Source organism: Mirounga leonina, unplaced genomic scaffold, assembly GCF_011800145.1.
Source record: "Mirounga leonina isolate KUSES-001 unplaced genomic scaffold, KU_Mleo_1.0 Mir_153, whole genome shotgun sequence".
Taxonomy (NCBI): Eukaryota; Metazoa; Chordata; class Mammalia; order Carnivora; family Phocidae; genus Mirounga; species Mirounga leonina.
The window spans coordinates 37,079,529-37,106,745 of NW_023270387.1; the positions used below are offsets into that span (position 1 = coordinate 37,079,529).

Sequence of the window (27,217 nt, forward strand, 5' to 3'; positions counted from 1 at the left end):
AGAATGGAAAAGAACAAAACCTTAATATCCGGACTCCAGAAGCCATGCGGCCTATCCAGGAGAAGGAGTTGCTCTGTGTTTATATGTTATACAAATGGAGCATGCATCAAATCCCTGAAGTTGTTTAGGATTTCTACTCTAGGAAGGATTAACTTCCAACATCCTTTTCTAATTGAGGTGATAAAAGAACTCAGACATCAGCAATCAGGTCTCATTGATAGAAGCACCTAAATGGAGTCCCATGCAGATTGAATACCTGGTGATAGGGACAGAGCTGTGTTTTATCACGCCTCCTAACAGAGCAAACTAAAATCCGGTGCAAAGAACAGAGCATCCCCAGACGCTGCTCCTACACCTAGGGCTGCCAGGTAAAACACATGACACCAGCTGCATTTGAATTTCAGAAAAGCAACAATATTTCTTTAGTATAGTATGTTTCAAATATTGCAGAGGACATGCATATACTAAAAAAAAAAAATCATCTGCTGTTCATCTAAAATTAAACTTACTGGGTATCCTGTATTTTTGTTTGCTAATTCTGACAAATACCTGCCCACCCAGGGTTATGTCCCTATACCCACCTTAGAGGATTCCTCAGTCTCTCATTTAGCAAACAATGTGGAATGTCAGCACCAAGGAGATGATAGTCCTAAAAAGCAACAATGATGCTAATAATGGAAAAAAGGAGTAAAATTCGAATGAACATGGTGTTAACAGCTTTGTCCCACTGAACCCCCCCCCCCCAAGCCAAATGTTAAGGACCTTCTGAGAGCAGGACAGACTCCATGAGGTATCAGGCCTGGCCCAGCATTTAAGGAAGGAGTTAATGGGGTTACATTCCCACTTTGTAGAGTTTCCATGCTAAACCCCAGGCGCGGATGCGGGAGAAGATTCAGCTTCATCCACCTGTTCTCTGTTATTCAGCACTCAGTGACGCGACCCCTTGAGGAGGAGCTCACTGTGGTTCTGGGACTGCCACAGCTATTCTAAGACAGATATGATGCTGTTCCTGCCTGGTACCCTTGCTCTCTTGCAGGTCATGCTGGGAAGAATGGATCTCCTCCAGAAAGGCTGCCTGGCCTCCCCTTGACCTCCATGATTGAGTCAGGTTCCTTTTCTCTGGGGTCCCAGGCCCTTCTTAAGTACTTCCCTGATTGCGCTTGCCATGATAATAATGATTACAACCACACATGGAATGCCAACTATGTGCTAAGTACTTTGTATGTATTATCTTATTTAATCCCTCCCAATTACCCTATGAAGTAGGTATTTGCATTCCCATATCACAGATGAGTAAACTGAGGTCTAGAAAATTTAGATAACCCACTCAAGGTCCCCGGTCAGTAAGTGCCCATCAGCTTGGAGGAGCCAGAGCTCCACCTTGTAAATTTTCTGTTACTGGATCTTTCTCCCTGCCTTAGGTCAACGCTTCTTTGAGGAAAGGATTGTGTCTCTTCACCCTTGTGCCCCCAAGCCTAGCCTGCAGTGCGTGGCAAGTTGTATGCAGGATTGTAAACGGTCAGCCCATATTTTTACGGTCAGATAGACCTGATTGCAAATCGCGGTTCTGCCAAGAATCTGCCGCTGAGGATCTGGAGTTTGCGTTCTCATAACTTACCCTGGAATTGGGATGGTGGGTTAAGAACCTTCGCAGTGAAGAACAGAGCTGAGCTCAAGCCCTGGCTCTACCACCCACCAGGTGGGACTTGGCAAGTTATTTAACTTGTTCAAGCTTCAGTTCCCCATCCGTAAAATGAAGGAAATAATAGTATCTGCCTCACAGGATTGTTTCAAGATGACTGACATAAATTTCTTAGCAAGATACTTAATACATGGAAAGCACTCAACAAATATCAGCTCTTTTTATTACAGTGCATTTAAAACTGCCATTTGAACTGGAGTAAATAAATTTTGGTTAACTACTGGCATATGTACGGCAAGTTTTAAACATAGTTTTATTCAGGGGATCAGAACTTGGGGAAAATAAACCCCATCAGGTAAATAATTTAGGGGAAACTTATTTTAAAAGAATTAATCAAAGGAGAATTTAGTCTTTTTATTATGTACACAACACTGAAAGAGTTCCCAGAAAAGGAAAGAAATATCCATGAGAATGTCACCCAGGGAGTGTGGGATCAGGGCTACCATGTTCAGTTGTGTAAGCTGTTCACTGCACAAGAGTGCCAGGCTGAGGGAGTGAACGAGGCAGAGGTGGGGGGCTGAAATCTAGCTTGCACTCCACCCAATAAACTGGCAACCCTGTCTCTGCTCTTCATCCACTTGGAGAGGATGATTTTTTCCAATTTGTTCAAAGGCACTGTTTGAGCTTGTGGTGGCTCTGGCTTTATACTTTTGTGGTTAATCCTTTTTCCCTATTCTCTTCTTTCAGTGTCACTAGATGACCAGAAAAGGAGAGGAGAAATGGGATGGAGTTCAAGGAAGGAAGACATACCTGAAAATGATGAGGGAGTGGGGGGCAGGGAAGAGGCAGCAAAAAATGGACAGCATTTACTAAACCCTGGCCATTTGTCAGGCACTGTCCTAAGTGCTTTAGATGCGCTAACTCATTTGATCCTATACGACATGGGGAGCCACTGGAGGTGAAGGCAGCGGGTGGTCACATGAGCTTAACCCACACGAGGGTCGCACAGGACAGAAAACAGCCTGGCAAACCCTAGTCCATAGCAAATGTTCAGAATCTGGAATCTCTCTTCTGAGTTTGGGGGGAAAATGGCTTTTCGAGCCAAAAGGGAAATATGTTGCGTTAAGGACACAGTCTTAAGTTGCTGGCTGGACAACCACCAAAGCTACAATAACGGACTTTTCTTTTTGGTCAACAGCCAGTGAATAGCAAACCTCTGGGAGACAGAAAGCCAATGCCCCGGCAGGTTACACATCCCAGCAGTAGACCTTCATCATTCAGCTCCCCTTCAGCCCCGAACTTTCTGTAGGGTTCATTTCAGACCAGATTCTGCATCCACAGGTCCCTTCTCTATTCTCTTAAAAACCTGAAGTCTCCATAAAATATTTACTGTTAAACAGTGCCCGGAAAGCAGCTATGGTGCCCACTGTTCAAAAAAAAAAAAAAAAAACCACACACACACACACACAAAACCTCTGAGTTTGAAAATAAATCTTGCTACCAGGTGGTCAGTAATGTTGCCAACTCTGGATTTGGGGGTACAAAGGTCACGGGGAGAGGCGAATTAGGCAGAGATAAATATATATACATATTTGACATTAAAATAACCACACATGTGTGCCATGATGATGAATGTCTGTAACTAGCGAGCCTGTAAGAAGAGCGTTTCAGCAGCCAGCACATAGCGAGAGACAGCAAAACCACCCCTGAACATCTGTTTCCCCCATTTTGCCAAAGAGCAGTCTTTTTTTATCCTTTTTTATAATTTGACCTGTTCCATTTTCTGGCAGAGGGCCCTAGGAAGGCAAGCACTGCTTTTTCTGTCCATATTCCAACTTAAGATGGGAAAAGGGAGGAGGGAACCAGAGCAGGAAGGGGGAGGACACAGACATAGAGAAACAGAGGCACAGAGGAGGCCAGGGAGGGAGACAGAGAGCAAGGGGGGGGGGGGGAGAGAAGAGGAGGAACAGAGAGAGAGCACACAAAAGATACCAAATCATTTTAATGTGCCCACCCTGAGCAAAACTGATTTGAGAAAAATACAAACAAAGAAGACATATTCCAGAATGATCATCCAGTAAGAACGTGACCCAGAAATCATAACCACAGTACTCCTGAACAGATCAAGCTGGTGACTTAACGCTCTCTAGATTCCAGTAGTTCTCAAAACCGACGAAATATTATTGTTCATAGGTAGTCACATTGTGTTTAATAGTCAGGAGTAATTGGACACGGCCTATGTAAAAACATCTCTCTGGCGAGGAAAATGCCCTTCCCATTTTCCTGTGTAGTGTGTGTGTGTGTGTGTGTGTGTGTTTTATCCCATTATTCCGTATCTGCTTCCTTGCTCTTTCTTTTGTTTAGCCAAGATAAATAACCATTTATCCCCCAGAATTTATTGTCATTTCCCTTTCCTGCTCCCTTCTCTCTCCCAACCAGAACACCCTGAAATAAAGCTTCATCTCCTGGGCCACGCACGGCATCATTTCGCAAACAAACATCAGGAGCATGGCGGTGAATTTTATACCTGAACCTGAGCCCACCTGTCCTTAGTTACGTTTTCAGATTCCTCTCTGAGCTCCTACCACTCTGCTCCAAATCACGCTGCTGCCACGGTTTCATTTCCTTTAGAAATAGCACAAGCACCATCACCACCGGGAAACCATCAGAGGTCTCCTGTCGCAGGGACTCTAGGCTGTAACACGGGGCAGGGAGAGCTGGAAGTGAATGAAGGAAGAAGCTAGAAGGAGTTTTTCTGGTTGTTGCTTCAGATCCCATTATGGAAAATTCCTTTGGAGCCTATTGGTCATTATTTGTTGGTCTAAAAACAAACAAAAATACATATATATAGCTTTGAGCACCCACCTTTCATGCATATATGCAGCAAATATGTATAGAACCGTCATGTACTGTACCGTCAGGCCCTGTGCTAGTTCCTTCTACATAACTTATTGCATTCAATCCGCAACCAAATACCCCTGGGAGGAGGGCAACTTGTATAGTCTCCTCCCCAGGAAACAGATTGGCTCTGGAGACAGAGATTATATTTTTTAAAATTTACTTACTTATTTATTTACTTGAGAGACAGTATAGAGGGAGAGGGAGAAGCAGACTCCCCGCTGAGCAGGCGGCCCAACCCTGGGATCGTGACTCCAGCCGAAGGCAGCCACTTAACCGACTGAGCCACCCAGGTGCCCTGGAGATTATATTTTTAATCAAGGTTTGCCTCTAACTAGCTGTGTGATTTGAGAACGATCATTTTAACCAGTGTGAGCCTCTGTTTCCTCCTCCATAATGTGAAAATAATTCCTTCTGCTCCCCGGAGTTGTTCTGAGGCTGAAATGAGCTGATATCCCCAATCAGATCCATCATGGAAGAGACTGAGTTGCCCAGATTTAGGCAACGACACCAATGGTGGACTCTTCTGTGGCTGTTCTGTGGGAGCCCAGGAGGCCGGCCCACACCCTGCGGCAGGGTGAGGTTTCCTGTGCAGGGAATTGAATTTCCCGCTGTCAGTCATCCTGAGAGAAAGCTAAAGGGGGGTGAACACTCCCTCCCTCTCAGAAGCTATGCTTGGGGTTGGGGGAGGAGGAAGGCAGATAGACAGGTTTCCAAGGGTGGAGCGATCTGGGGCAGGTCCCACGCAGGGGTGACTGGCCCTGGCTGTTGGGAGGCCAGCCAGCACAGAGCAGGTAGCCAGCCTGATCCCAGACCCTTGGTGGGTCTGGGCTTGTGTAGTAATGAGAAGGCCCCGGACCCACTCTGAGGCTGAAAGAGCACAGAGAAGAGTGGTATCCTCACCCCTGCAGCCAGCAGAGGGTAGGACACCGGGAAGCCAGCCAGGCTTGCAAGTGAATGTCAAGCCTCCAGGTTCTGGTATGAGCAGGGACAGCAGCAGCCATGGCCAGCATTGTGTGGCCACCCGTTTCTAAAGAACAGAGGACACGGAGCAGTTAACACGGTGTCCACGGGTCTGGATTCTAGCTCCCCTGGCAAAAAGCTTAGAGCATCCAGAACTGACTGTGGATGCAAATAAGCACTCCTGAGAATTCTTGGACATAACACTGGAGGGTAGCCTTTGAGAAAGACTTGATCTGGACACGCAAATCCTCAGAAGTTGATATATTTGAGGCCATCAATGTGGGTGACATGATTCAAACTCCAAGGCGGGAAGCTGAGTAGACAGTTTATACATGTAAAGTGCTCAGCACAGAAGAGGTGAACGATAAGCCCAGCATCTTTCTCCTTATTCATCCCCATATAATGGAAAGGAAACTTTGGATGGAGGATACATTTGACTTGGAACAGATTTGTTCGCAAGTCTTGAGCCTTGCCGTGTCCTCCTAACATAGGGTAGGGGAGGGCAGATGAGCGACAATATTATTTAATTTATAGGCCAAAAATTACAACTCTCAGAAGGTTTTGACCATGCTTGAAGGTATCAGAGCCCTTGCCTAGGGGCATGAAAACAGTAAATGTTTAATGATGGTCGCTGAAGTCGCGCATTAGTCCTTCAGTGCATTCACTTCTCACCCCCGTGGTCTGAGGCCTGTACTATTATCCTCCCCATCATGTCAGCCAGGGCCCTAGCAGGAAATGGACCGTGTGCCCGGATTATTACTGAAGAGGGTCTAATGAAGGCCCTGCTGACAACACTGTGCCGAGCAGGGTGAAGGGAAAAGAAGCCATGAAGAAGCCCCCTAGGGACAGCCATAGTGGGGAGCTGCTGCCACCCGAGGTCAGGAGAGGAGATTCCAGAATCCAGCAAGGTCTGATGCTATGAGGGTGACTCTGGAGGAGCCGTGGCCTAGGACAACACAGCCTGCCAGGAAGGGAATAAGCCCCCTGACATCTCTTTCTTTCCACTGCCCCCCCACCACTGTGCCCCCATGTCCTGCCAGTGCCTCCCACTGGCCCAGTCCAACTGGAAGCCAGATGATACATTCCAAAAGGTATGTTTTTCAAGGCAGAGCAGAATGGCAAAGGATGGCAAGTGGGTCTGGCAGAGCATCAGAAAGTAGCTGACGCATGGTTTTAGAGATTAGGAAATGGAGACCTAGATTAAGTCATTCACTCAAGGTCATGAAGCAAGTAAAAGGTAGAGTAAAATTTAAGCCCACACAGTATGACTCCAGGTCCATGTTCTTAACCACTAAGACAGGCTTCCTTTAAAAGCTTACTAAGTATCCAGCACCTCTTTCTGCCTGCACCCTACCCAATCATTCTTCTGTTAACAGACTCCACCTTATTCCCACCCAAATTTCCCAGTCCTCTTGGAGCTAGGTGTGGCCACCTGACTAAAGTTTAGGCCAAAGAATGTAAGTGAAATGATGTGCCCAGCTTTCAGGTTGTGCCCTCCATTTTCCTTCTGTCTTTCCTATGGACTGGAATGCGGACGTGATGGTAGGGGCTGAAGCAGCCACCCTAAACTGTGTGGACGCAACACTTCAGGACATTAGAGCACAATGAAGCCACCATAGCAGCACGGGTTTATGCTCTAAGTGAAAGAGAAACTAACTTGTTTCTTGTTTAAGTCACTGTCATTTTAGCCTTTGTTATAGCAGCCAAGCCTGTATCCTCAATAATACAGAGACCGAGCACCTCCATGGCCAGGATGTGGCTCCGTCATTGTGCTTTGAGCAATACGACTGATAGACACTGCTGGTGATCACCAATATAATTGTTCTTCCTGGCACATTACTAGACTACATTTCCCATCCTCCTTCATCTAGGTGAGGCTGAGGGACTAGTTCTCACTTTTTGGAATATGAGAAGTGAGTATGTTACCTCCAGGTTGAGACAGTTCAACAGTAGACTATAACGCAAGCAAGAAACACCACCTTGATCATGCTGAGCTGCAAACTCATCTCATATCTAAGAAGGGCAAGGGGTAGGCTAGTAAACATTTAAGTTATTATTTTAAAGAAGTTACACAAATGTTATCATTTATTCTAATAGAGCCCATATACATCCTGCTTGAATAAGGAAGATAAGAGTTACATAACTAAACTCCTTCTCACGGTGTACCGGCCCTCAGTGGAGTTAGCCCTGGTGGCTCCCAAGAATGCTATGTTCAAGAGCACTCCTTTCAGGACTCGCGGGGAAGTTCACAGGGTCTGAGCACAGACAGCAGCAACTGAGCTTACTGAGGCATGCCAGAGGGTCAAGCAAGCCCAGAGGACAACAGATTAGGAAAAGTGAAGGGAACATGGGACCTGTCTGCTTTGGGATGGTGGGAGGGGATTTGCCTCCCATTCTTGCTAACGTCCGAATTTTCTAAAATAAGCTATGTGTTACTTTTATACTGAAAAATGGTTTTAAAACTTTGACTTTTAAGAAAGGTAGAAAATAAACTGGATAAGCTAAAGAAGGAACAAAGGAGAGAGCTATAGGGCACAAGTCAAAGGATTCAGTCCCCAAGGCACGGTTATAACAAGCAGAGGGGCCAGTCTTAGAGATATGTACCTGAGAAGACAAAGCATCCCAAGGATGACCCTCATTCACTCATTCAACAAGCATTTACTGAAACCAGGCCCTATGTGGCAGCTAGATTTACAAAGAAAGAAGTGGCCACCATTTAGTGCAGTAGCTCACAACCTTGGCTACACACTGGAATAACTTGAAATTTTTATTTTTTTATTTTATTTATTTTTTAAGTAGGCTCCATGCCCAGTGACACAACCCCGAGATCAAGACCTAAGCTGAAATCAAGAGTCAGACGCTAAACCACCTAAGCTACCCAGGCACACTGGAAATGTGATTTTGAAAAAGCACACTGCTAAAACACTGATGTTTGGGGCCACTGCAGAAATTCTGGTGTAATCGGTCACGGTGAAGGCTTGGTCTCAGGACTTTTAATGTGCAGGGTGGACAACCACCAGGAGGATGTGACACATGGGCTTAGTGTTGAAAGAGGGGTAGGAGAAAAGGAGAAGAGGGAAGGAGAGCATGCAGGCACAGGAAACAGAGCTGAATTTGGAGGACTGCCCCTGGCTCAAATATAACTAGAAAGTTAGAGCGGGTGGGGGTGATGCAGGTCATGTAGGTCCTCCCTTGCCTAATCAAGTACCTATCCTCCAGGTTGGGGGGTGCTGTTAATTAAAGCTACTAGACAGGGGCAGACATGGTCACATCTGGCTTCATCTCAACTCTCCAGGCATTCCTTCTTACCTGATCAGATGGCTAGCACTTCTGCCCATGGATGGAACTACAGAAAGGCAACGAAGAGGTGGGGGCTTTGCCTCCTCAGAAAATGGCACTGCGACAGAGAGAGGGCTTATTTCTGGATTCTCCATCATAGGCAGCCTTCAATACGGCACTCATCTAGAGAGAGACTCTTGTCTCTATTGCCTTTCCAAAACCCCCTTTTTTTGTAACTTAAATTTCATTACACGATCTTGCTGCAACACTGAGAATAAACCCACTAAGGGGCCAGTGTAGTTCATTTGGAGACTTAGATGAAAATTTGGAGATGAAACTGACCACCATTCATGCCACAGGAAAGTAGTAGGGTTGCCACCAAAGCCCTCAGATGGAAAATCATTCCACGTGCTGCTTCAGGGACAAATTACTAAATAATTCAATTGACCTGATCACCATCCCTGAGCATCTGGTTTTGTAGACCAGGTAAGTTGCAGAGAAATTTCTAGAAATAAAAATGGTATTGGTTAATTGGTGGGACAATTGTTAAGAGCCATTCTATCCTTCATGCACAGGAAATTAGTACTTTTCAAATTAATAATAATAATAATAACAACAACAGCAGCAAGCACTTCCTGAAGACCTGCACCTGGTACTAGGGCTTCACAGACACCATCTACAACATCCATGCAAGGTCTCCATTTGGGTTGAGGAGATAACTGAGGCTCAGAGCAGTTTAGTCGCCTGCCCAAGGTCACAAGGAAGTGCAATGATAGAATTCAAACTAAGTTTTTGTTTGTTTGTTTTGGGGGGGGGGGCAGAGGGAGAGCGAATCCCAAGCAGATTCCACACCCAGCAGGGAGCCCAACTCAGACTCGATCTTACTACCCTGAGACCATGACCTGAGCTGAAATCAAGAGCTGGATGCTTTAACTGACTGAGCCACACAGGCGCCCCTCAAACTAAGTTTTTATGGTGTCCCTCTACCTCTTCTTCAGGTCCCTAATGTTCTGGCCAGGGGTTAATTCTGTGTTCTTCTGTGTTCCAGAAAGAATGGCTGCTTGACAAGCTCATCAACTGCTGTAAGAGGCATTTTTCCCACTGTGCTTCTAAGAAAAGCACCAAAAACTATCATGACTCTTTCCAAGGGAGAAATGCCAGCTTCCTCTTTGATCCGAGCAGCATGGAAACAATGCAGTCCCATCCAGCGAGCGGCTCTGTCAGGGAGAGAATACCCCTTTGGAGACAGCATGCATGCGAACAGCATGGCACATGAATATAAATAATAAATACCCACAGCTATGGGCCTCCTCCAGCTTATGGCTCCTCGCAGCATCTGGATGACACCTGAGAGGTCACCTGGCACAACCCCAGCTTCTCAAAGATGAGAAAACAGGCTAGTTACCAAATCTATTAAGGATGATGAAGCAGTGAGAACCCTGGTGTCAGGCTGCCAGACTTGTGTTTTCAGAGCCCAAGAGGGATCCCCACGGTTCCTGTAATGCTCTCATCTCCTCATGAGAAACTGGGCATGTCCCACAGGGGTACTGAAGAGAAAGAAGATTGCTTGCTTATTCTCTACCATTAATTGGAAGGGCTGCCCCTATTTATCAGTGCCTCGGCACTGAGGGCAGCCCAGTCTGTTGCTCCCGGAAGTACTTATGGAAATGAAAGAAGGTCAAACACCTGGGCCTCTCTGGTACATAAACCATTCTGTGAATGCAAACCAAATTTAGGAGTTACACAGGCAGCTTCTCAGAGCAAGGAATGCTCAGCCTGCCACTGCTTATGCTTATCTCTAATTTAAGAGAACCAAATCGCTTCTGTCACAGTGTGGAGAGCCAACGGTGGCGTCACCAATGCACAATTACGCACGAGTGGAGCAGATCACCAAGAATCTGGCCTCTTAATAAATCGCTTCCTGCAAAGCTATGGTTTAGATGGCATTTTCATTTCATAAAAGGATTCACTATAGTGAGCCTTTAAAAGCTAGTTTGGGTTATGCATTTAACCTATGATTCCATTTACAGCGACTGGGTTGCCTCACAACTTGTCAGAAACACAGCTTCTGAACAAAACACGTACTGTCTCCTGCCTCAGACTGCCATCCTTGATCCAGACCTATTTTGAGTGCCGGGCTCAGGGAAATGAATGGAAGTCATTGCTGAGGTGGGATTTTACTTCAGGTGGAGTGGGGATGTGGTAAGGACATACAACCCAGGAGGAGAGGCTGACCAGAAACAAGGCTGAGAATGCTACTGTGGAGCAACATTTTTCAACAGCTATCATTCCAGGCTAGGAAGGCAAGATTTTCAAGCTGGTGATAAGAGAACAGCAAGGACAGATTTGACAGCCCAGATCGTTAGCCCCTAAACTAAACCGGAAAGGGGGGGGGGGGGGGGGAGAAAGAAAAAGAAACCAACCAGTGAGCCACCGAAGTGAGACTGGGTGGCAGGAATATTCAGAGGGATCCTGACAATGCAAATTTCCTCCCCTCTGCACAAGGAAGTCTGTCTGTGGCAGGAGTGTGGCAGTTCACCCACCACAAATCTACACTTAGAGGGACAGGCTCCACATAGGCGGATGAAATGCCCTATTCCCAGACACCTATAGGCTGGATGAGGAGCAGAAACCAGGGAGGAACGCAGCTCCCAGGTGGTGACCAGACCACCGTTTGGGGCCCTCGACTTGGTTAAATTCAGGTACGGACGACCCTCACGATGTCCTTCTCGGGCAAGGCACTTAGCTAGGCAGAGCCAGCCACCGGCGCGTCCTTCCAGGCAGGATGAGTCCGGCTGCTTCCAGAGGCCCCAGGCCGGGAAGTTTGCTGTCCCTTGCTCCTCGGAGCAGCACCACCGACCTGGACACACACACACACGCACACACACACACACACACACACGCCACATCTGACACTTTCCCCGCCACCCCAAAGCACACGCACCGAGAAAAGGCCGGTTCCCGCCGCGAAAGGAACATGACCCCGGGGAAATGTCCCCTGCCCCCTTCCCTCCTCCCCTGCGGCGGATTGTGTCTCGGCGCCCCCAGACTCGAGACCCTCAGGCGGAATTCCGAGAAGAAAAGGCAAAAGGGCTCGACTTACCTAACTCCTCCGGGCTGTAGGGCGCGGGCGAGGCTTCCACGAACTCACTGTCTGGAGGAAGAAAAAAAGCAGAAAACAACAGAATCGCGATCATTCAGGGCAAATCGATCAAGCGTCTGTTACCGCGCAGGTCCCTTAGAAAAGCGCGGGTTTCTCTCTCCCAGAGATGGGAGTCCGTGAACCCGGGGGCCGGGCGGGGTTCGGGACACCCGATCCAAGGCGGGTAAGAAATTGCCAAAGAAACTTGCGCGGACAATTCGGGCCGGGGGCCGAGCGTCTCCCAGGCTCCGGGCAGGTGCGCGCCAACTTTCCGCGGCTACGACCCCGCGGGTCCCGGGGCCGGGCGCAGCCGGGCCGCGACCTCATCGTCCGCCCTCAGCCCGCGGGGCGCATCGCTGCGCCCGCCCGGCCTCGCGTCGACGCCCCAGCGCGCGGAAGCCCCAAAGTTTCGCGGCGGCTCCCGGAGGCCCGCGGGCGCGCGGCAGTGGCGGCGGCGAGCTCCCCGCGCCCACCAGGCCGGGGCCCCGCGCGCATCCCCGCCGCCGGTTGCTAGGCGACCGCGGCCGTCACGCTCGGCCGCGGCGCGCGCGCTGCCGCCCGACTCCCTGTTAGGGGGTGTCCTCCCCCGCCCCCGCCCCCCTGGCCATTTATTAAAAACTGGAGCGTAACCAGTTCTAAAGCGATTCCTGCCTTCTTGTATGACGTCTGCCCTACTCCGATGCTTGGAAAATCGTTTGTTCCGGGCTCCTCCTGGGGAGATGCAGGATTTTCAGAGATTCCATCGGTCTTGCACCAGGCGAGCGGGGGCTTCGAGTGCCCCCAACCCCCTCCTTCTTTTTGAACCTGAATTCTAACTGCAGCCCAAGCAGTATTTCCTCCCCTTAAGAGACCACCTGGTTCAAACAGCGAAGGTAGTATGTCTCCATTTCACGGGTAGGAAAACTGAGCCTCCGAAGTTAAATAACTTAGGGATAGGACTGCCCAGCACTGTGATTGTGTGTGTGTGTGTGTGTGTGTGTTAGAGAGAGAGAGACTGTCTGAGGAGAGCAGAGCAGTGCTCCTCCTACTACATAAAGCGTTGAGTAGTTTCAAATACAGGATGTAGATAACAGAAGTTATGATCCAGGTCCTGAAGTAATTCATAGTAGATTGCGGGAACTTCCCTTTCTGGGCCCTCGGCCTGAGTAACTTGGGCAGATGCAGTTTGTGTTTTCCCCCAGGACTGACTGACTGCTCTGCCTGGGACAGCTCTGGGCTTCAGGGATGTGCTTGGAAGCCAGGAGGAGTCAAGAGGAAGGAAGGAGTAAACCTGGGAAATGGTTGTCCCTTCTCCGTCCTTGTCCTTGGAGACTGACAGTGGGAGTCGACAGTCTGGGCAACCTCTGGGGAGCCGTCTGGTCTCAGAGCGACCAGATCACCAGCTGCAGCAGCCTGAGGGCCCCTGGATCTGTGCCAGTGAGCTCCAATTCTGTAAACACTCAGCCATCTCTGGGTTTTCCACTGTCAGCTTTGGGTTTACAAATTACCTGGGAGGACAGAATGAAGCCACTGTGGCCAGCCATTGCTCAAGGAGGCATACCGGGAAGGCAGGGCGGGGCTTCGTCCCTGAGCCGCCTAGCCTATCTGTCCTTTTCTTTTTTCCCACTCCTGACAATCGGAGCTCCCAAATCCAAGAGGTGAATGTGCTGGGTGAATGTTTGCAGGTGTCACTCCATCCTCTCCCACGTCTTAGGATCCTCCCATTTGCCCTCAGGAATTCATGGTTCATCACCAGAACAATCCCCCATATCTTCAGCCTCTTCTCTGTTTCATTCAATTTCTTACTCTGATCCAAACCTGACTCTCCCTGAATACAACAGACCGTGTTACCCACCACCTCTACTTACTGCAGCCATCTCCAGACTCTTGGGTTATTCCACCTCATTCCTTGAAGATATGGGCACTTGGATTACTGTCACTTTCCCCAATACTATTTCTGTGTATTTCTTATTTCTGCATCTACATAGTGGATTCTTCTCATACTCTGGTCTCTCACCTCTTCAACATTGTCTCCTTTCCTTGCCCTCCTCCAACTATCCCAGCTCCCTGCTCTCACAGTGACACCATCTATAATCTCAATGTCAAGTATTCTACTCTCCACCCATCTCCTACCTTTCCAGTCTACTGTTATCTTAATCCAATGTCTCTTTGACCATTGCAGCACCTATGATTTGCTTATGCCATGACCTTTTCTCTGTCCCTTATTCTCCTCAGGACCTCTCTTCCTCCTTTATGCACCTTAGTTTCTGGGTTCGTTATTATCTTTTCTCTTTTACATACACCTTCAGATTCATCTTCCCCCACCCCCTCTCTCCATACTACTTACACCTCAGATTCATCTCCTCCCACCCCCTCTCTCCATACCACCTACCTGGAAAAACCACAACACTGGTAAAATCTGATTCTCCGCTTTCTATCTGTCAGCACCCGGCTAAACACGATTGGAGAAGCACAGCATCATGCCTTATTTCCAGTTCATGATTGCTGACCTCAAGTGGGCCTGTGTACAGCCCAGCCGTCCCTCTCCATTTGCCTGCACTACTCCTTCTCCTCTCCTGTTACTCTGGGTGAACCATCTCTGCTCCATCTAAGGACACATCCTCCTTTGTGGATCAGATCCTGTCCCTTCTCATGTGGCTTTTCCCCCTTCCTACCTAAATTACTGTTCTCCTCCGTCCTAGAGCATTCCCATCACTATACAGACATCCTACTATGTTCACTCTTCCTTGACGCCACTTCCCTCCCCAACTACCGCCCCCAATTCTCAGCTGCCCTCTACAACAAAACTCATCAAAAGAATTGTCTACGCTCCTTATATCCACTTCTTTCTTTTGCTCTTAAAGGCAAACAAGTTTCTAGTTCACCACTCTTCCAAAGTAGCTCTTGCCATGGTCAAGACTGCCTTTGCCATTGCCACTTCCAATGGTCAGTTCTTGGTCCCAATAGTAGCTTTTGATCCACTGATCGCATGTGTGGATGCACTCAGGTGACTCCATCCCCATCTTAATGAGAAGCAATTAGTCTTTGTGTTCTAAGAGAGATGATCTATGGAGGACCTTGGTTCTGATGTCAGTTCTGCTACTGGTTAGTAATTTAATTTCTGCAAGGTTTAGTTCCTCTAATAATGGAAATAATAATCACACCCAACTCATAAGGTTATGTGGTCAGAGTGCAATAAATTAATGCACTTAGAGCCCCCAGAAGAGACAGTGTCACATTGTGAAAATTAGGTAATATATTAGTCATCTTTGGATGGCAAGCTCTTTTACAGCTGAGAAAAATGGGCTCTTTTCTTACTTTCAACAACTTTGAGCTGCTGCAGAGTATGCTTCAAATTAAGGGCAAGGTCACATTGCCCTGACTTTTAGTTGTGTTCTGAGTTGGCTTGTAGCTTGGTTAGATGGAGGTGGGAGAAGGTTTTCCCCAGGGAAAGAGCAAAATAAATGTTCTACTTGGCGGTTAGGTTCTGGAACCTGCCAAACTCTTCTGCCTCACCATGGCATCCCCTTCAATTTGTTCCTATAGATGGATGCCTTATAAGCCAAGAAATTTCCTTACAGCACTTCAGTTATTTGAATTTCCTAATCACTCGAAGGTTAATGAGAAAATATGTTTCTCGTTTCGGTATTTGCCGTTGAAAAAATAAATAAATATATGATTCCAATTTCCTATCTTAGGAAGCAGAGCAGAGCAGACAATAATATTTCCTGTTACTCCAACAAACATTTATGGGGAATTGACCATGCTTCCAGGACTGTGCTAAGCGCCGCGGTTGTAAAGGCTCCCGCCTTCCCATCGCTTCCCATCTAATAAGGGATCGGATCCATGACAGAGGATCTTACGGAACCTCAGGCAGTGTCCAAAGTGCCTATGTCTGCTTGACTTTCATAGGCCTCTTATAAAGAAATGATTCTGCCAAACGGTCACTGATCTATAAAGGACAGTTGCCCAAGCTTACAGGTTGGAAGCTCAGCTCTGTCGATTTTTAGAAGGCACTCTCAGGGATGTTACTAAACCTCTGAGAACCTTGGTGTCCTGACATTCCACTGGATAGTCAGAAGCAAACCGGTAAAGTCTGGGACAGGTGCATAGTAAATGTGCCTTTCTCTCCAACTTAGAGGGCCCAACCATGCTGGGTCCCCTCTTTTGACTGTTCTAGTAGGAGAGCGATCCTCATGAACCATGGTTATCTGCAGACAGGAAGACAAAGTTCCTCCTCCTATTTCTAGGGCAGCACTTATTAGAGAGAGGGACATGTGGGGAGAAATTGGCAAGGAGGAAATATTTCTGGGACTCAGGTTTTCCATAGAAACAGATTACAGAAGGGGCTAAGATCTAATGTCCACTCTTACTATTGCTTGCTACATCATGAGTTGAATGGGTTTTGGGAGCTAGCCTGGGAACCCAGCCCCTAGCTTTAATATTCATATGAATATATATTCATATATATATAAATTATACTAATAATACTAAATTATACTAATAATATATGTCCAAGTAAAGGAAAAACTACTCAGTACAGATGAGTATAAACTAAAAAACGAATTCCTCTTTCCCATCCTATCCCGGTCTCCATCCCCAGACTGACATACCATCCACAGCTTCTTGTATGTCCTGGGAGAGAATTTTTTAGGCATATTCAAATGTATATATGAATTGTTTAAACAAGTTACATATCATACTACAGATTCCAAATTCAAGGCAATAAATTTCTAAGTGAAGTTTCGGTCCAACTCCAATCATAAGCTGGGATGTGACTCTTCTCTGCTTAGTAGGGAAAGAGAGTATACAAAAACCAGAGGAAAAAAAGGTCTTGTCCACCAGCAGAAAACAGTAAAATTTTGAACAAAATGTAGACATTGGAAGGATGCTAGTTCAGTTATCTGGAAAGCTCCATTAGAACCCTCATTCTTGGGGCGCCTGGGTGGCTCAGTTGGTTAAACGACTGCCTTTGGCTCAGGTCATGATCCTGGAGTCCCGGGATCGAGTCCCGCATCGGGCTCACTGCTCGGCAGGGAGTCTGCTTCTCCCTCTGACCCTCCTCCCTCTCATGCTCTCTGTCTCTCATTCTCTCTCTCTCAATAAATAAATAAAATCTTTAAAAAAAAAAAAAAAAAAGAACCCTCATTCTTTGGTGAATGAAGTATGGTCATTTAGCAACATGGGCTCTAACTCTAGGATCTAAGGAATTCTTAGCTCCATCTCTCAAGCCAAGAGCACACTGCAGATGCTTTTGGGGTGGCTAGAATAGTGCTCTGAGCACAATGCCCATCACTAATACCCTGCTGAGTGGGCAGGAGCTGCACCGTGGCCAGGCTATGCCCGCTGCAGTCTGGGAATGCCATCATCCTCTGGCTAACTCTGCCCACAAGTGGCAGGGCCTGCTTTGACCGTAGGCTCTGCTTGGGAGGAAAGGCCACAGACTGCACCCCTGTTGTTTTCTCCGGCTGCTCTGACTCTGGGGTCCCAGGGGCTGTACAACTCCTGGGTCATTGGAGAAGGGGAGGAGATGAGAGTCTCATACAGGTACAGCTTCTTCCTCCAAGAAATGGGCAAGGGGCTAAATGCCACATGGGGAGACTTATTTGCAGTTAAAGTATGTTATCAATTCCCTTTGCAAGAAAGAGCTGCGCAAATTCCATAATAACAAGTTTGAACAATAGCCAGAGACCGCTCAGATCTGTCCACAGCCTTCCCAACCCCAGCCCCTGGAAGGACACCAATTTCAAGAACGAAAGACAGAAAGAAGTGGGTTGAGCCCTCCCTCTGCCTTCTCCTCACTGGCATTGCCCTTTGCTCGTCTTCTCGGCAGGAGCCTTCTGTCTCTTGGAAGCCCTCTGCTAGTTAACAGCAGAGCAGCCAAGAAGCAATGCCCGCCCTCCTCCCCCCCCTTCTCCCTGGGGAGCGTGGGCAGGACTGATTTAGGAGGGAAGAGTGGGGCCGTGGCTGCCTGAGCACAGCATGACTCTCTTCTGTTATCCAGTCTCTTATCTGTGTCCTCTTAGGACCGACCAACCAAGGACAAATGTATGCCCACCCATAAGGTTTCGTCAGAAAGAAATTTGCACTTAATTGGTCACGGCATTAACTCCAGGGCTGAATCGGCCCAAAAGACATCTCCCCTCCTCCTAGGATTTAATACATGTATATATATTTAATATATGTATATGTATATAAATATATATGCATTTTTAGCACAACCCAACTTCTTTATAATTCTTAATGAGACGGAGGAAGAAAACATAGTTGTTTTATTTCCCTTAAATGAAAATAAAAACCTCAGGTAACTGTGTTAAGTGTTTTATAGCTTCTAGAAGAAAGAAACGGGTTCTACGGGAAGAGTAGTTAACTATCTTGCACCTGAGAAAAAGTCATTATCTCTAGCAGAAACAATAGAAGCCAAGAGGTGGTAGGATACCAAGTCTGCCAGGAAGTCAAGGATTCATTTTGGTAAAGATGTTAAATTAGTTCTCCGAGAAAGCCGAATGCCAATGCAGTAGGCGCTACTAAACAAATCGTATCCCTCCAGCCCTCCAGGATTCCTATTGCTAAGTATGGAACAGAGATGGAGACTTAAAAGACTCCTCACTCAACATCATATCAAAGGAAATAAACTCTGGCTGAGCCAAGAAGCTACTGGGAGGTGTATGTGGATATGAATCAGAATAAAGAACCATTCCAAAAATACACACAGAAAAAGGTCCCTGCAGAGGAAAATCCTACACTTCCAGCTCGCACTCAGTCGGATCTATTGAGTGAAATCAGACAAAATACCCTGTGTTAAGATTAAGGGTGGTGGGGGGGAAACATTTGCTGCAATTGAAGTCTCTGACCAAACCGTTAAGAAAGAAACCCATCGGATGCATGTGAGTCTCTGCTGAGACGTGGAGACCCGCTCCATCTCGAATTTTCCACCTGAGTTTCCTGGACTGAAGCCTGAGAGGAACTCTCTTCTTTCGAAGACATGCAAATAGCCCGCTTGGCCTGTGCGGGGCCTGTCTTCTTTCACCTTGGAATGGTTTTTCCCAGAAGCTATAGCCCTAGCAATGACATATCATAGGTGCTAGGCGGAGGAGCGGAAGCCAGGGCCCTCGTTTTGCCACTAGTCTTTGGTAAGTCTCCAAACCTGCCAGACTGTGAGCTCTTCTGGGAAATGTAAAATGAAACAACATTGATGGAACTTGTTAAAACAAACGCCAATAGAGAGGATTGTGGGTAACAGATTCCATTGTATTAGTCACCATATGCAAGGGGAATAGGCAAAAAAGAATCAAGGCTCACAGAAAGGTTGAGATGCCAGATGGTGTTATCCTTTGAAACTGACAGACAGGGGGCGCCTGGGCGGCCCCATCAGTTAGGGGACCGACTCTTGGTTTCGGCTCAGATCCCGATTCAGGGTTGTGGGATCGAGCCCCACGGCGGGCTCCGCAGACAGTCTGCTTGCAGATTCTCTCCCTCTGCCCCTCCCCCCACTGTCTCTCTCTCTCAAATAAATAAATCGTGAAAGAAAAGAAACCAACAGACAAGGAAGTAGAATGGACACGGCATAGCCTGGCAATAGAAAGACCTGAGTTCGAATGCAAGCTGGGCCGGCATTTGCTGTATGAGCTTGCCTCCCCAAGGCTCAGTGTCCTCATCTGCAAAATGGGGATATGTAATAACGCCTTGATGGGATTTCAGTGAGAATTTACATGAAATCAAATAACATCGGTGGCAGTGCTGGACACACACGCCATCCCCAGAAAAAGTTCCTCCTTTCCTTCCTGACTGATGTTAACACTGTCCCTGACCTTGAGGGAGACCAGAAGGCAAATCTGCTCCTTCCTGTTTTTGTACCCGTGACAGGGGGCAGCGCCATGGCATTTCTACCACGCTCCTGACCTCTCCTCCTGCCAGGTGTGGGTTCTCGAACTTCCTGCCTCTCTCCGTAAGCAGATTGAGTCCCCTGGGAAGAATGGAGGACAACAGGATTCCCAGAGAGCTGCTGTGAGCACATCTGGAACAGGAAGAAGTGGGGGGGGGGTTCGCTAAGAAAGGCAGCAGGGGCTGCCTCTCCTGCACCAAACCCCCACACGTGTGATGAGGCAGCTGGCTAATCAAAGGAGCTGCCGGATCGGCTGGTGACATCACAGAAACAGAGCTCTGGCCAAACCCTGGCCCCCCTTCTGTTGGATGTGTCAGGCACTGTGGACAATTCCACTTGGAAAATATGTTCCAGACTTTTACAATAAATTTGAAAAACCACCCGCCCAGGTCCTGGAGGGTGTCTTTAGGAGTGTAGGAAGTAAGAGTGGCAGAGGGACTTTCCTCCAGAAACTCCATTTAACCCCCAGACATCCTGGGCTCTCCTTGCCAGCTTCCTGGAGGCTGTCCCTCTCTAATGGCAGCCTGAGATGCTCCGAGGATAACACAGAGGCAGATGTGGTGTGGATCTGGCCCTGCCTCCAGGGCGATGACTCACCAGGATGACGGAGCCTCCCTGGCAGATAGCACAGTTCTCAGAGGACTCCATGAAGCCAAGAACAAAACCCCAAGGCTCGGACACCTCCAGGACTTTCCCTGGGACTTCACTAGAAATGGAAACTCTCTTAGCCCACGCTGGGTCTCAGAAATGGAGCTGCCGGTACCAGCCAGTGGTGGGAGAGCTGGGACAGGGCTCGGGGCATGGAGGAAAGATGCTCAGAAGCAGGTGGCATTACCTCAGGTGGCAGTAGGAGGGTCTTGGATGATAATCCACACATTGCAACAGCACTGTTGATTTTCTGGCCCTGCTCCCGGCCAGGGCTCTTTTCTACTATGACAAAGAAATAACCAGCAATAAAAATCTGTAATTGGCCCACTGGAGTCTTAAAACCGAGAAAGCAGAGTGGGGAGTGTTGGAGGGTAAAGTGAGGGGCAATAGCCTCTTGTGCCTTGGGGTGAAGCAGATCTAAGTTCAAATACCCACTCTGCCATTCAGCAGCTAAATGACCTTGTGCAAGCCTCGTGTCAGCCTCTTGGTGCTCAGTTTCATTTATAAAATGAGAATAAGGCTGTAAGAATGAATTGAGATCATCTATACAAAAAAGGCTCAGCATAAGGTCTGGTACAATGTATAAATGACTGGTTTGTTTTGTTTTTTGGGTTTTTTTGTTTTTGTTTTTGGGTTTTTTTGACCATTACTCCAAATCTGACTTAGCTTTGGCCCAGCGGGGCTTCTCCATTATTTCTGAGTGCAAGTTCCCATTTTGGTCCCCTCTCTAGTCCTCTTGGGACCTGAGCCCTTTCCCTGAGCCCCAGCCCAGGCTTCTGAGAACCACCCTACTACCAGCCGCCCAAAAGGATTTCCAAGGTTCCGCTACATTGATTCTTTGTCACGGTGCTTCACCCACATACCACCGCGCTACCATGCTGTGTCTCGGACACCTCCATCATCACCTGATTGTCTGGACAGGGACCACATATCGTGGTACCTGTCACCCACTAGAGCTAAGCTCCTCCAGCAGCCCCAGAAGCTTATCCCTTATCTGAGAACAGGGACTCCCCATTAGGCAGATCTAGGACACAGGTCCCCTTCCTACTAGCCAGCCAAGCCCCGAAGACGGTAGATACAAGACAGGGTGAACTCATGGGGGGATGCAGTGGTTTGCGGAGTTGGTCACAGTAAGCAGTTTTTAGCCACCAGTTTGTCACAGCGATACTGAAAGCTTCTAAAATTCTATGATGGCGGCTTCTATCACTTAGGTTATAAAAGCACCAGTAGACAAAGCACACCTGCTTCCTTTCTCTCCTCTGCCTGCAGACTTTGGCAAACCAACCTGGAGCCGGGAAGGAAATGCTAGGGGTGTGCTGAACATCCCGGGAAGTGACGTGCTAGGGCCAAGGGGCCTTTGTGCAGAGTCCAGTTGGGTTAGCACCGTTGAAGATGGCTCTCAGGGAAGGTAGAGATACCCAGGGGACGTGGTCCTGCCCACAGTTCACTCATGGAGGCACCCAGCCAGCCCGCCGGTAAATATACATGCATCAACAATTTGCCAGGCTGCTTGTGAAAAGGATGCAGAGGTGAATAAAGCGAGACTCTGCCTCAAGAAGCCCACAGACTGTCCAGGATAGGGACCATCACGACACAGTGGGACAGGCACTATGACCCAGGAATCTGTTAGTTCTGAGGTAGCGCTGGGGTCGGGCCTCTCATTCAGACCCGGGTAGGGTGGGAGGCAGAGCAAGAGGAGACCCTAGAATAGATGATGTCAGCTGAAGCTTCAGGGATGGGTGGGAACCTGCCGAGCAAAAGGCAAGTAGTAGGAACCACCCATGCAGAGCTCCCAGTATGTGCGAGCAGGATGTATCCAAGGTTCCAGAGGCGATCAGTGAACAGCAGGAGATGGGTCTAGAGAGGCAGGCAGAGGTCTGATCAGGAAGGGCTGTGTGCTGAGCTAAGGAGGTTCCACTATATTCCATGAGTAGCGAGGAAATACTGGCATAAGAACCTCTAAAAAGTGGCAAGGGGGTCGGTGTGACAGGGACAGGAGAGAACAACTGTTGCCTTTTGGCTGAGCTCATCCAAGTTTTCTCAAAGTGCCGACCTTCCCCATGGGCAATTCCCCATTGCGAGCCGTAGCCTTGGCTGGAGATGTACCCTGGTGCAATGCCGTGTAAGTGACCCCACTTTAGAGATGGGGCACAGCAGAGGGTGGCCTAGTGATCTCCATGCCTATCTTGCTGTCTTGTGTTCCCAGTGCTTGGCACATAGTAGGTGCTCAGTATTGGTTGAACGAATGAGTGAATGAATGAGCCACAATGGGAGGCATAAACTTATTAAAACCCTCATGCGGATGCATTAACCTCAGTGGCCTTTATCTCCCTAGCCACAGCATGGCTACTGCCGCCAAAGTAGATCTCCGTTAGATTTGGAGGATGGTGGAGGGGTGGACTCTTAGACCTGAAAGAGACCCACAGCTCCATATGAGGGTTATGGTTCTTACATTTGTATGAATGTTGTATGAACTATGAAAGTAACAACATCCCTATCACTTCACACTGAGCTGTATTAATCAGATGCTACGCTAGGAAAAGGAAGGGACGGTGAGCTGACCTACTCTGCTTATACCGGTTGTATTCTCAATGCCACTTGAGTGTAAGTGACCCCACTTTAGAGATAGGGCACAGCAGAGGGTGGCCTAAGGGATTGCAGGGCTATTGAGAGAAGATGAGACAAGATAAGCAGGAATACAGGGGTGTCTGGGGGGCTCTGTTGGAAGCATCCCACTCTTGATTTCAGCTCAGGTCATGATCTCAGGTTCCTGACTTCGAGCCCCGCGTTGGGCTCCACGCTCAGCAGGGAGTCTGCTTGAGATTCTCTCTCTCCCTCTGCCTTTGCCCCTCCTCCCACTCACACAAGCTCTCTCTAAATAAATAAATAAATAAATCTTTAAAAAAAAGATAAATAGGAATACAGTGCCTGACACGTGTTAGGTACTCAGAGGTGTATGATGAAACTCCTACCCGGCTAGGGTAAGGGCTCCGTAAATGACAGCTTGCATAACTCATGGTCCTTATCAGAGCCCTACAAAATAGGCATTCTTACTCTCGTGTTAGAGCTGAGAAAATGATAAGCTCTCTCCGGCCATGTAGCTTGCAAGGAGGAAATTTAGGATCTGAACCCAGATCTGCCTGACTCCAAAGTCCACTCCTCACCTCTCTACCTGGCTGCTTTTGAAAAGACAAACAGCACGGGGCACGTACTGAGCACAGCTGGGTTGACACAGTGCGTGCAGGAGTTGAAGAGTACCACGTGTATCAGGGACATCAAAAGCAGCCATACCCCCTCTGGTGTTGGCAAAGTGATGAATTCCAGCATGAGACAACCAGGTTCCTTCCTCCAGGGGCCATGTTTCACCAAGGTCCATACTTCCAGTGGACCCTCCTGTCTGTGCAGCTCTCGGATCAAATGGAATCTCCTGAAATAAATAATGAGCACAAAAAAGGGAGATGAATTACCCACTGATGCTCTCCTGGAAAGGAGAAGCTTTCTGGGAGGAAAGTAGTCATTTCCAGTTCATTATGTTTCTTTAGCATGCAAAGATTTTTGTCAAGATTTGTGCACGGCCTGAGTGTGAGATCTTCCAAGACGCTGCCCGAGTCCACAAATCATGGTTCCCTCCCAATTCAGTTAACAGATGTTTGTGGAACAACTACCAGATGCCAGGCTTTGAGCAAAGAACTTAGTGTGTTGAGTTCTGCACGGTTTATAGACTTCTAGTATTTTAGGGTAGGATACAGTAGAATCTCAGGTTCATAAAAATAAATAGGTATCTACTTCTATATATGCCTAAAGCACAGATTGGAAAATTTTGGACTAGAAATCTGGAAGTAACTCCTAAGGCATTAGAATTATGAGCGCTTTTTCTTTTCTTTGGAATTTTCTACATTTTCCACAATAAACATGCATTACTCTTACAGTCTGAAAAAGGTATACAATAAATATTATTTGAAGGAAAAACAGCAGTGCCAAGAAGGACCATGGAGGCCGATTTTCCATTTCCCCCTTGAACACCGTGATAGAAAGTCACATATCATGAGGGCTCTGGGCTTTCATAAAAAGGTCTCTTCACCGGCTGCCTCAGAGAAGTCCAGCCTGGGCAAGCTCTACCTATATCTGGGAAGGTTACAGCTCCCGGCCAATCTCTGGCTTACATTTCAAAGAGATTTTCATAAAAGCTCTGCATGCAGCAGGTTCTCAAATGGACACGGCTGAATAATTGAACATGACTGATTGACTTAATCTAGGAATGCAGCAAGTGGGATATCTACCACGTCAGAAATCCAGTCAGCCTAATTAGGATGGGCACCGATTATCATTTGTTGCAATCAGACCAGCTGACTTGATTTGGTCTCTAGAACGCTGTGGAAAGTTGCCCTGCAGGTTCCCGCACTGCCTACCCGACTGCAGACATTGCCTTGTTTGCCTTTTGGCTGTCTGCCTAGAAAAGTCTGGTACTCCTGGGAATTGCAGCGAAGACCCAAAAATCTCTCCTAAAACACCAGGAGGTACCAAAGATTGTACTATACTTTATTGGGCACTGGCTCACTAGGGATTGGTTTTCCATCCAAGCACCCAAAAGTCTTAGAAGGGAATCCTAGATCAGAGGGGATTAGCACAATGCCAGAGTAAAAACATTGGACTTATTAATAAATCTGGATTTTAGCCCCCTGGCTCGGGCACTACTGGGTGATTCTCGGCAAACCACTTACTCTCTCTGACTTAATTTCCTCAACTGTAAGTGAAGGAATTAGTACCAGATGTTGTCAAAGGCTTGTTCAGTCTTCCAAGACTTGCAGCCTATAATAATATGCTTTACATACAAAGGCAACCTATCCACCCACATCAGTGGGTGGAGAAAGCTGTGTTATTTATCCATTAGCAAACTGAGACATCAGCCTGAACACGTGAGAGGTGGCTGATCAAGGCTAGAGATAGTCTGCCATCGGAACAAGACATGCTCTCTGTGCAAAACTAAAAACATGTCTGGAATGGAAATCCAATCCTGAGCCATGATCACATGGGCATCGCCATTTAATCAAACGACCTAAGTATTCTACATCTTGTATCTTAGTATTATTAGCAATAATACTACATTCTTAAAAAGCAACATTTATTTCATTAATCCTTGCAGTATCTTTGAGAAGTGAGTTGGAGATTCTATTAGCTTTCTTTGACAAAAAATAGAGCTGTACTGATTAATTGGACAGTGGTTTTCCCCATCCTTCTTGGCCCAGTGGCCTAGGCATCCCCCGGCCCCCAGGAACCAGATTTGTAAGATGATCTCTTCTGGATGTGTGAGGCTAGATTCTGAACAAACCTGAAATACATAGGTTCCCATTGTTTCATTAACTTCAACCTACAAACCCTGCTGATTTCTCTGATGCTTGAATTTCACACCCCAGCTTGGGAAAGCCACACACAAAATGTGAAATGAAATTGCATCAAACACCAGTATTTCGAGGAAGACTTTGATCAACCACATCTGTTACTGACACTCTAACACCATCATTTCGGTCACGGGAAGCCCCAGAGCTGCTCGTCAAAGTGCGGGGCCTAGAAAACATTTTCCAGGCCTCTGGCCATAACTTATTCAGGGTTTTCTAGAAAGCATTGAACCTCCATCCAAGACTAAACTCTCTCAAAGACTAAGTCCATGAAGAAGAAACTAAAAAGACAAACTGGGGTGTGAGGAAATACCTTCTCTAAAGGATAAAGTGGGGTGGTGTGAGTAGGAAAGCCTGTTGAAATCCTACAGTTGTAACTCTGACTTTGAGTAGCACCTTTTCAAAGAACCCTCTGTATTCCCATGTTCACTGAAGCATTATTTCCAATAGCCAACATATGGAAGCAATGTGTCTTATTAAAGAATGAATGCATTAATATGTTTTTTTAAGATTTATTTATTTATCTGAGAGAAAGAGAGAGAGAGTGCAGGGGAGGAAGGGCAGAGAGAGAGGGAGAGAGAAACTCTAGCAGACTTCTGCATTGAGTGCTGAGCCCGACACAAGGCTCGATCCCAGGACCCTAAGGTCATGACCTGAGCCGAAATGAAGAGTCAGACACTTAACCAGGTGCCCCTGGATTAATATGTTTTATTTACATACACACACACGTAGTAAATCTGGAGGGCATTATGCTAAGTGAAATAAGCCAAAGAGAGAGACAAATTCTGCATGCTATCACTTATATGTGAATCTAAAAAGAAAAAAAAGTAGAACTCCTAGAAAAAGAGAATAGAAAAGTGGTTGCCAGGGCCAGGGAGGTGAAGAAAATAGGGAGAGGTTGGTAAAAGGATACAAACTTTCAGCTGTAAGATGAATAAGTTCTGGGGGTCGAATGCACAGCATAGTGACTCTCATTGATATCACCGTATTGTATAAGTGAAATTTGTTAAAAGAGTAGAACGTAAATGTTCTCACTATAAGGAAAAAAGGTAAATATGTGAGTGATGGATAAGCTACCTAGATGGAAAGAATCATTTTACAATGTACACATGAATCACCATTGTACACTTAAAATATCTTACAATATTATTTGTCAATTAAATGTCAATAAAGCTGAAAAAAATACATAGAAAAAGTAAAGAGAAGAACTAAACCACCTGCATCATTGGACATTGGGGTCTATGGAATACCAGGATACTGTGAATACATAATCGATCTTTCATGAATATCGGTTGATTGAATGGATGTGTAAATGATAATGACCAGTGTAGGCAAGAACCCTCGTCAGATATCAGACACTTGTTAAGCTGGCAAAGGAGACCTCC

At 47.1% G+C, this 27,217-nt stretch overlaps 1 protein-coding gene across 3 annotated transcripts in view; it reads right to left on the reverse strand.

Moving 5' to 3' along the window:
- Window positions 1–27,217, reverse strand: part of AMOTL1 (angiomotin like 1) — a 148,142-nt gene that overhangs the window by 104,965 nt on the left and 15,960 nt on the right. For 2 of the 3 annotated variants that reach the window (XM_035009357.1, XM_035009358.1), the window contains 2 exons: window positions 23,728–23,863; window positions 11,886–11,936 (listed from right to left, as the gene is read on the reverse strand). In XM_035009357.1, the coding sequence (XP_034865248.1) occupies window positions 11,886–11,936; window positions 23,728–23,812 (136 nt within the window). In that variant the 5' untranslated portion in view covers window positions 23,813–23,863. Of the gene's footprint in view, window positions 1–11,885; window positions 11,937–23,648; window positions 23,864–27,217 lie in introns of those variants that run through there. The other variant, XM_035009359.1, reaches the window with a different exon arrangement.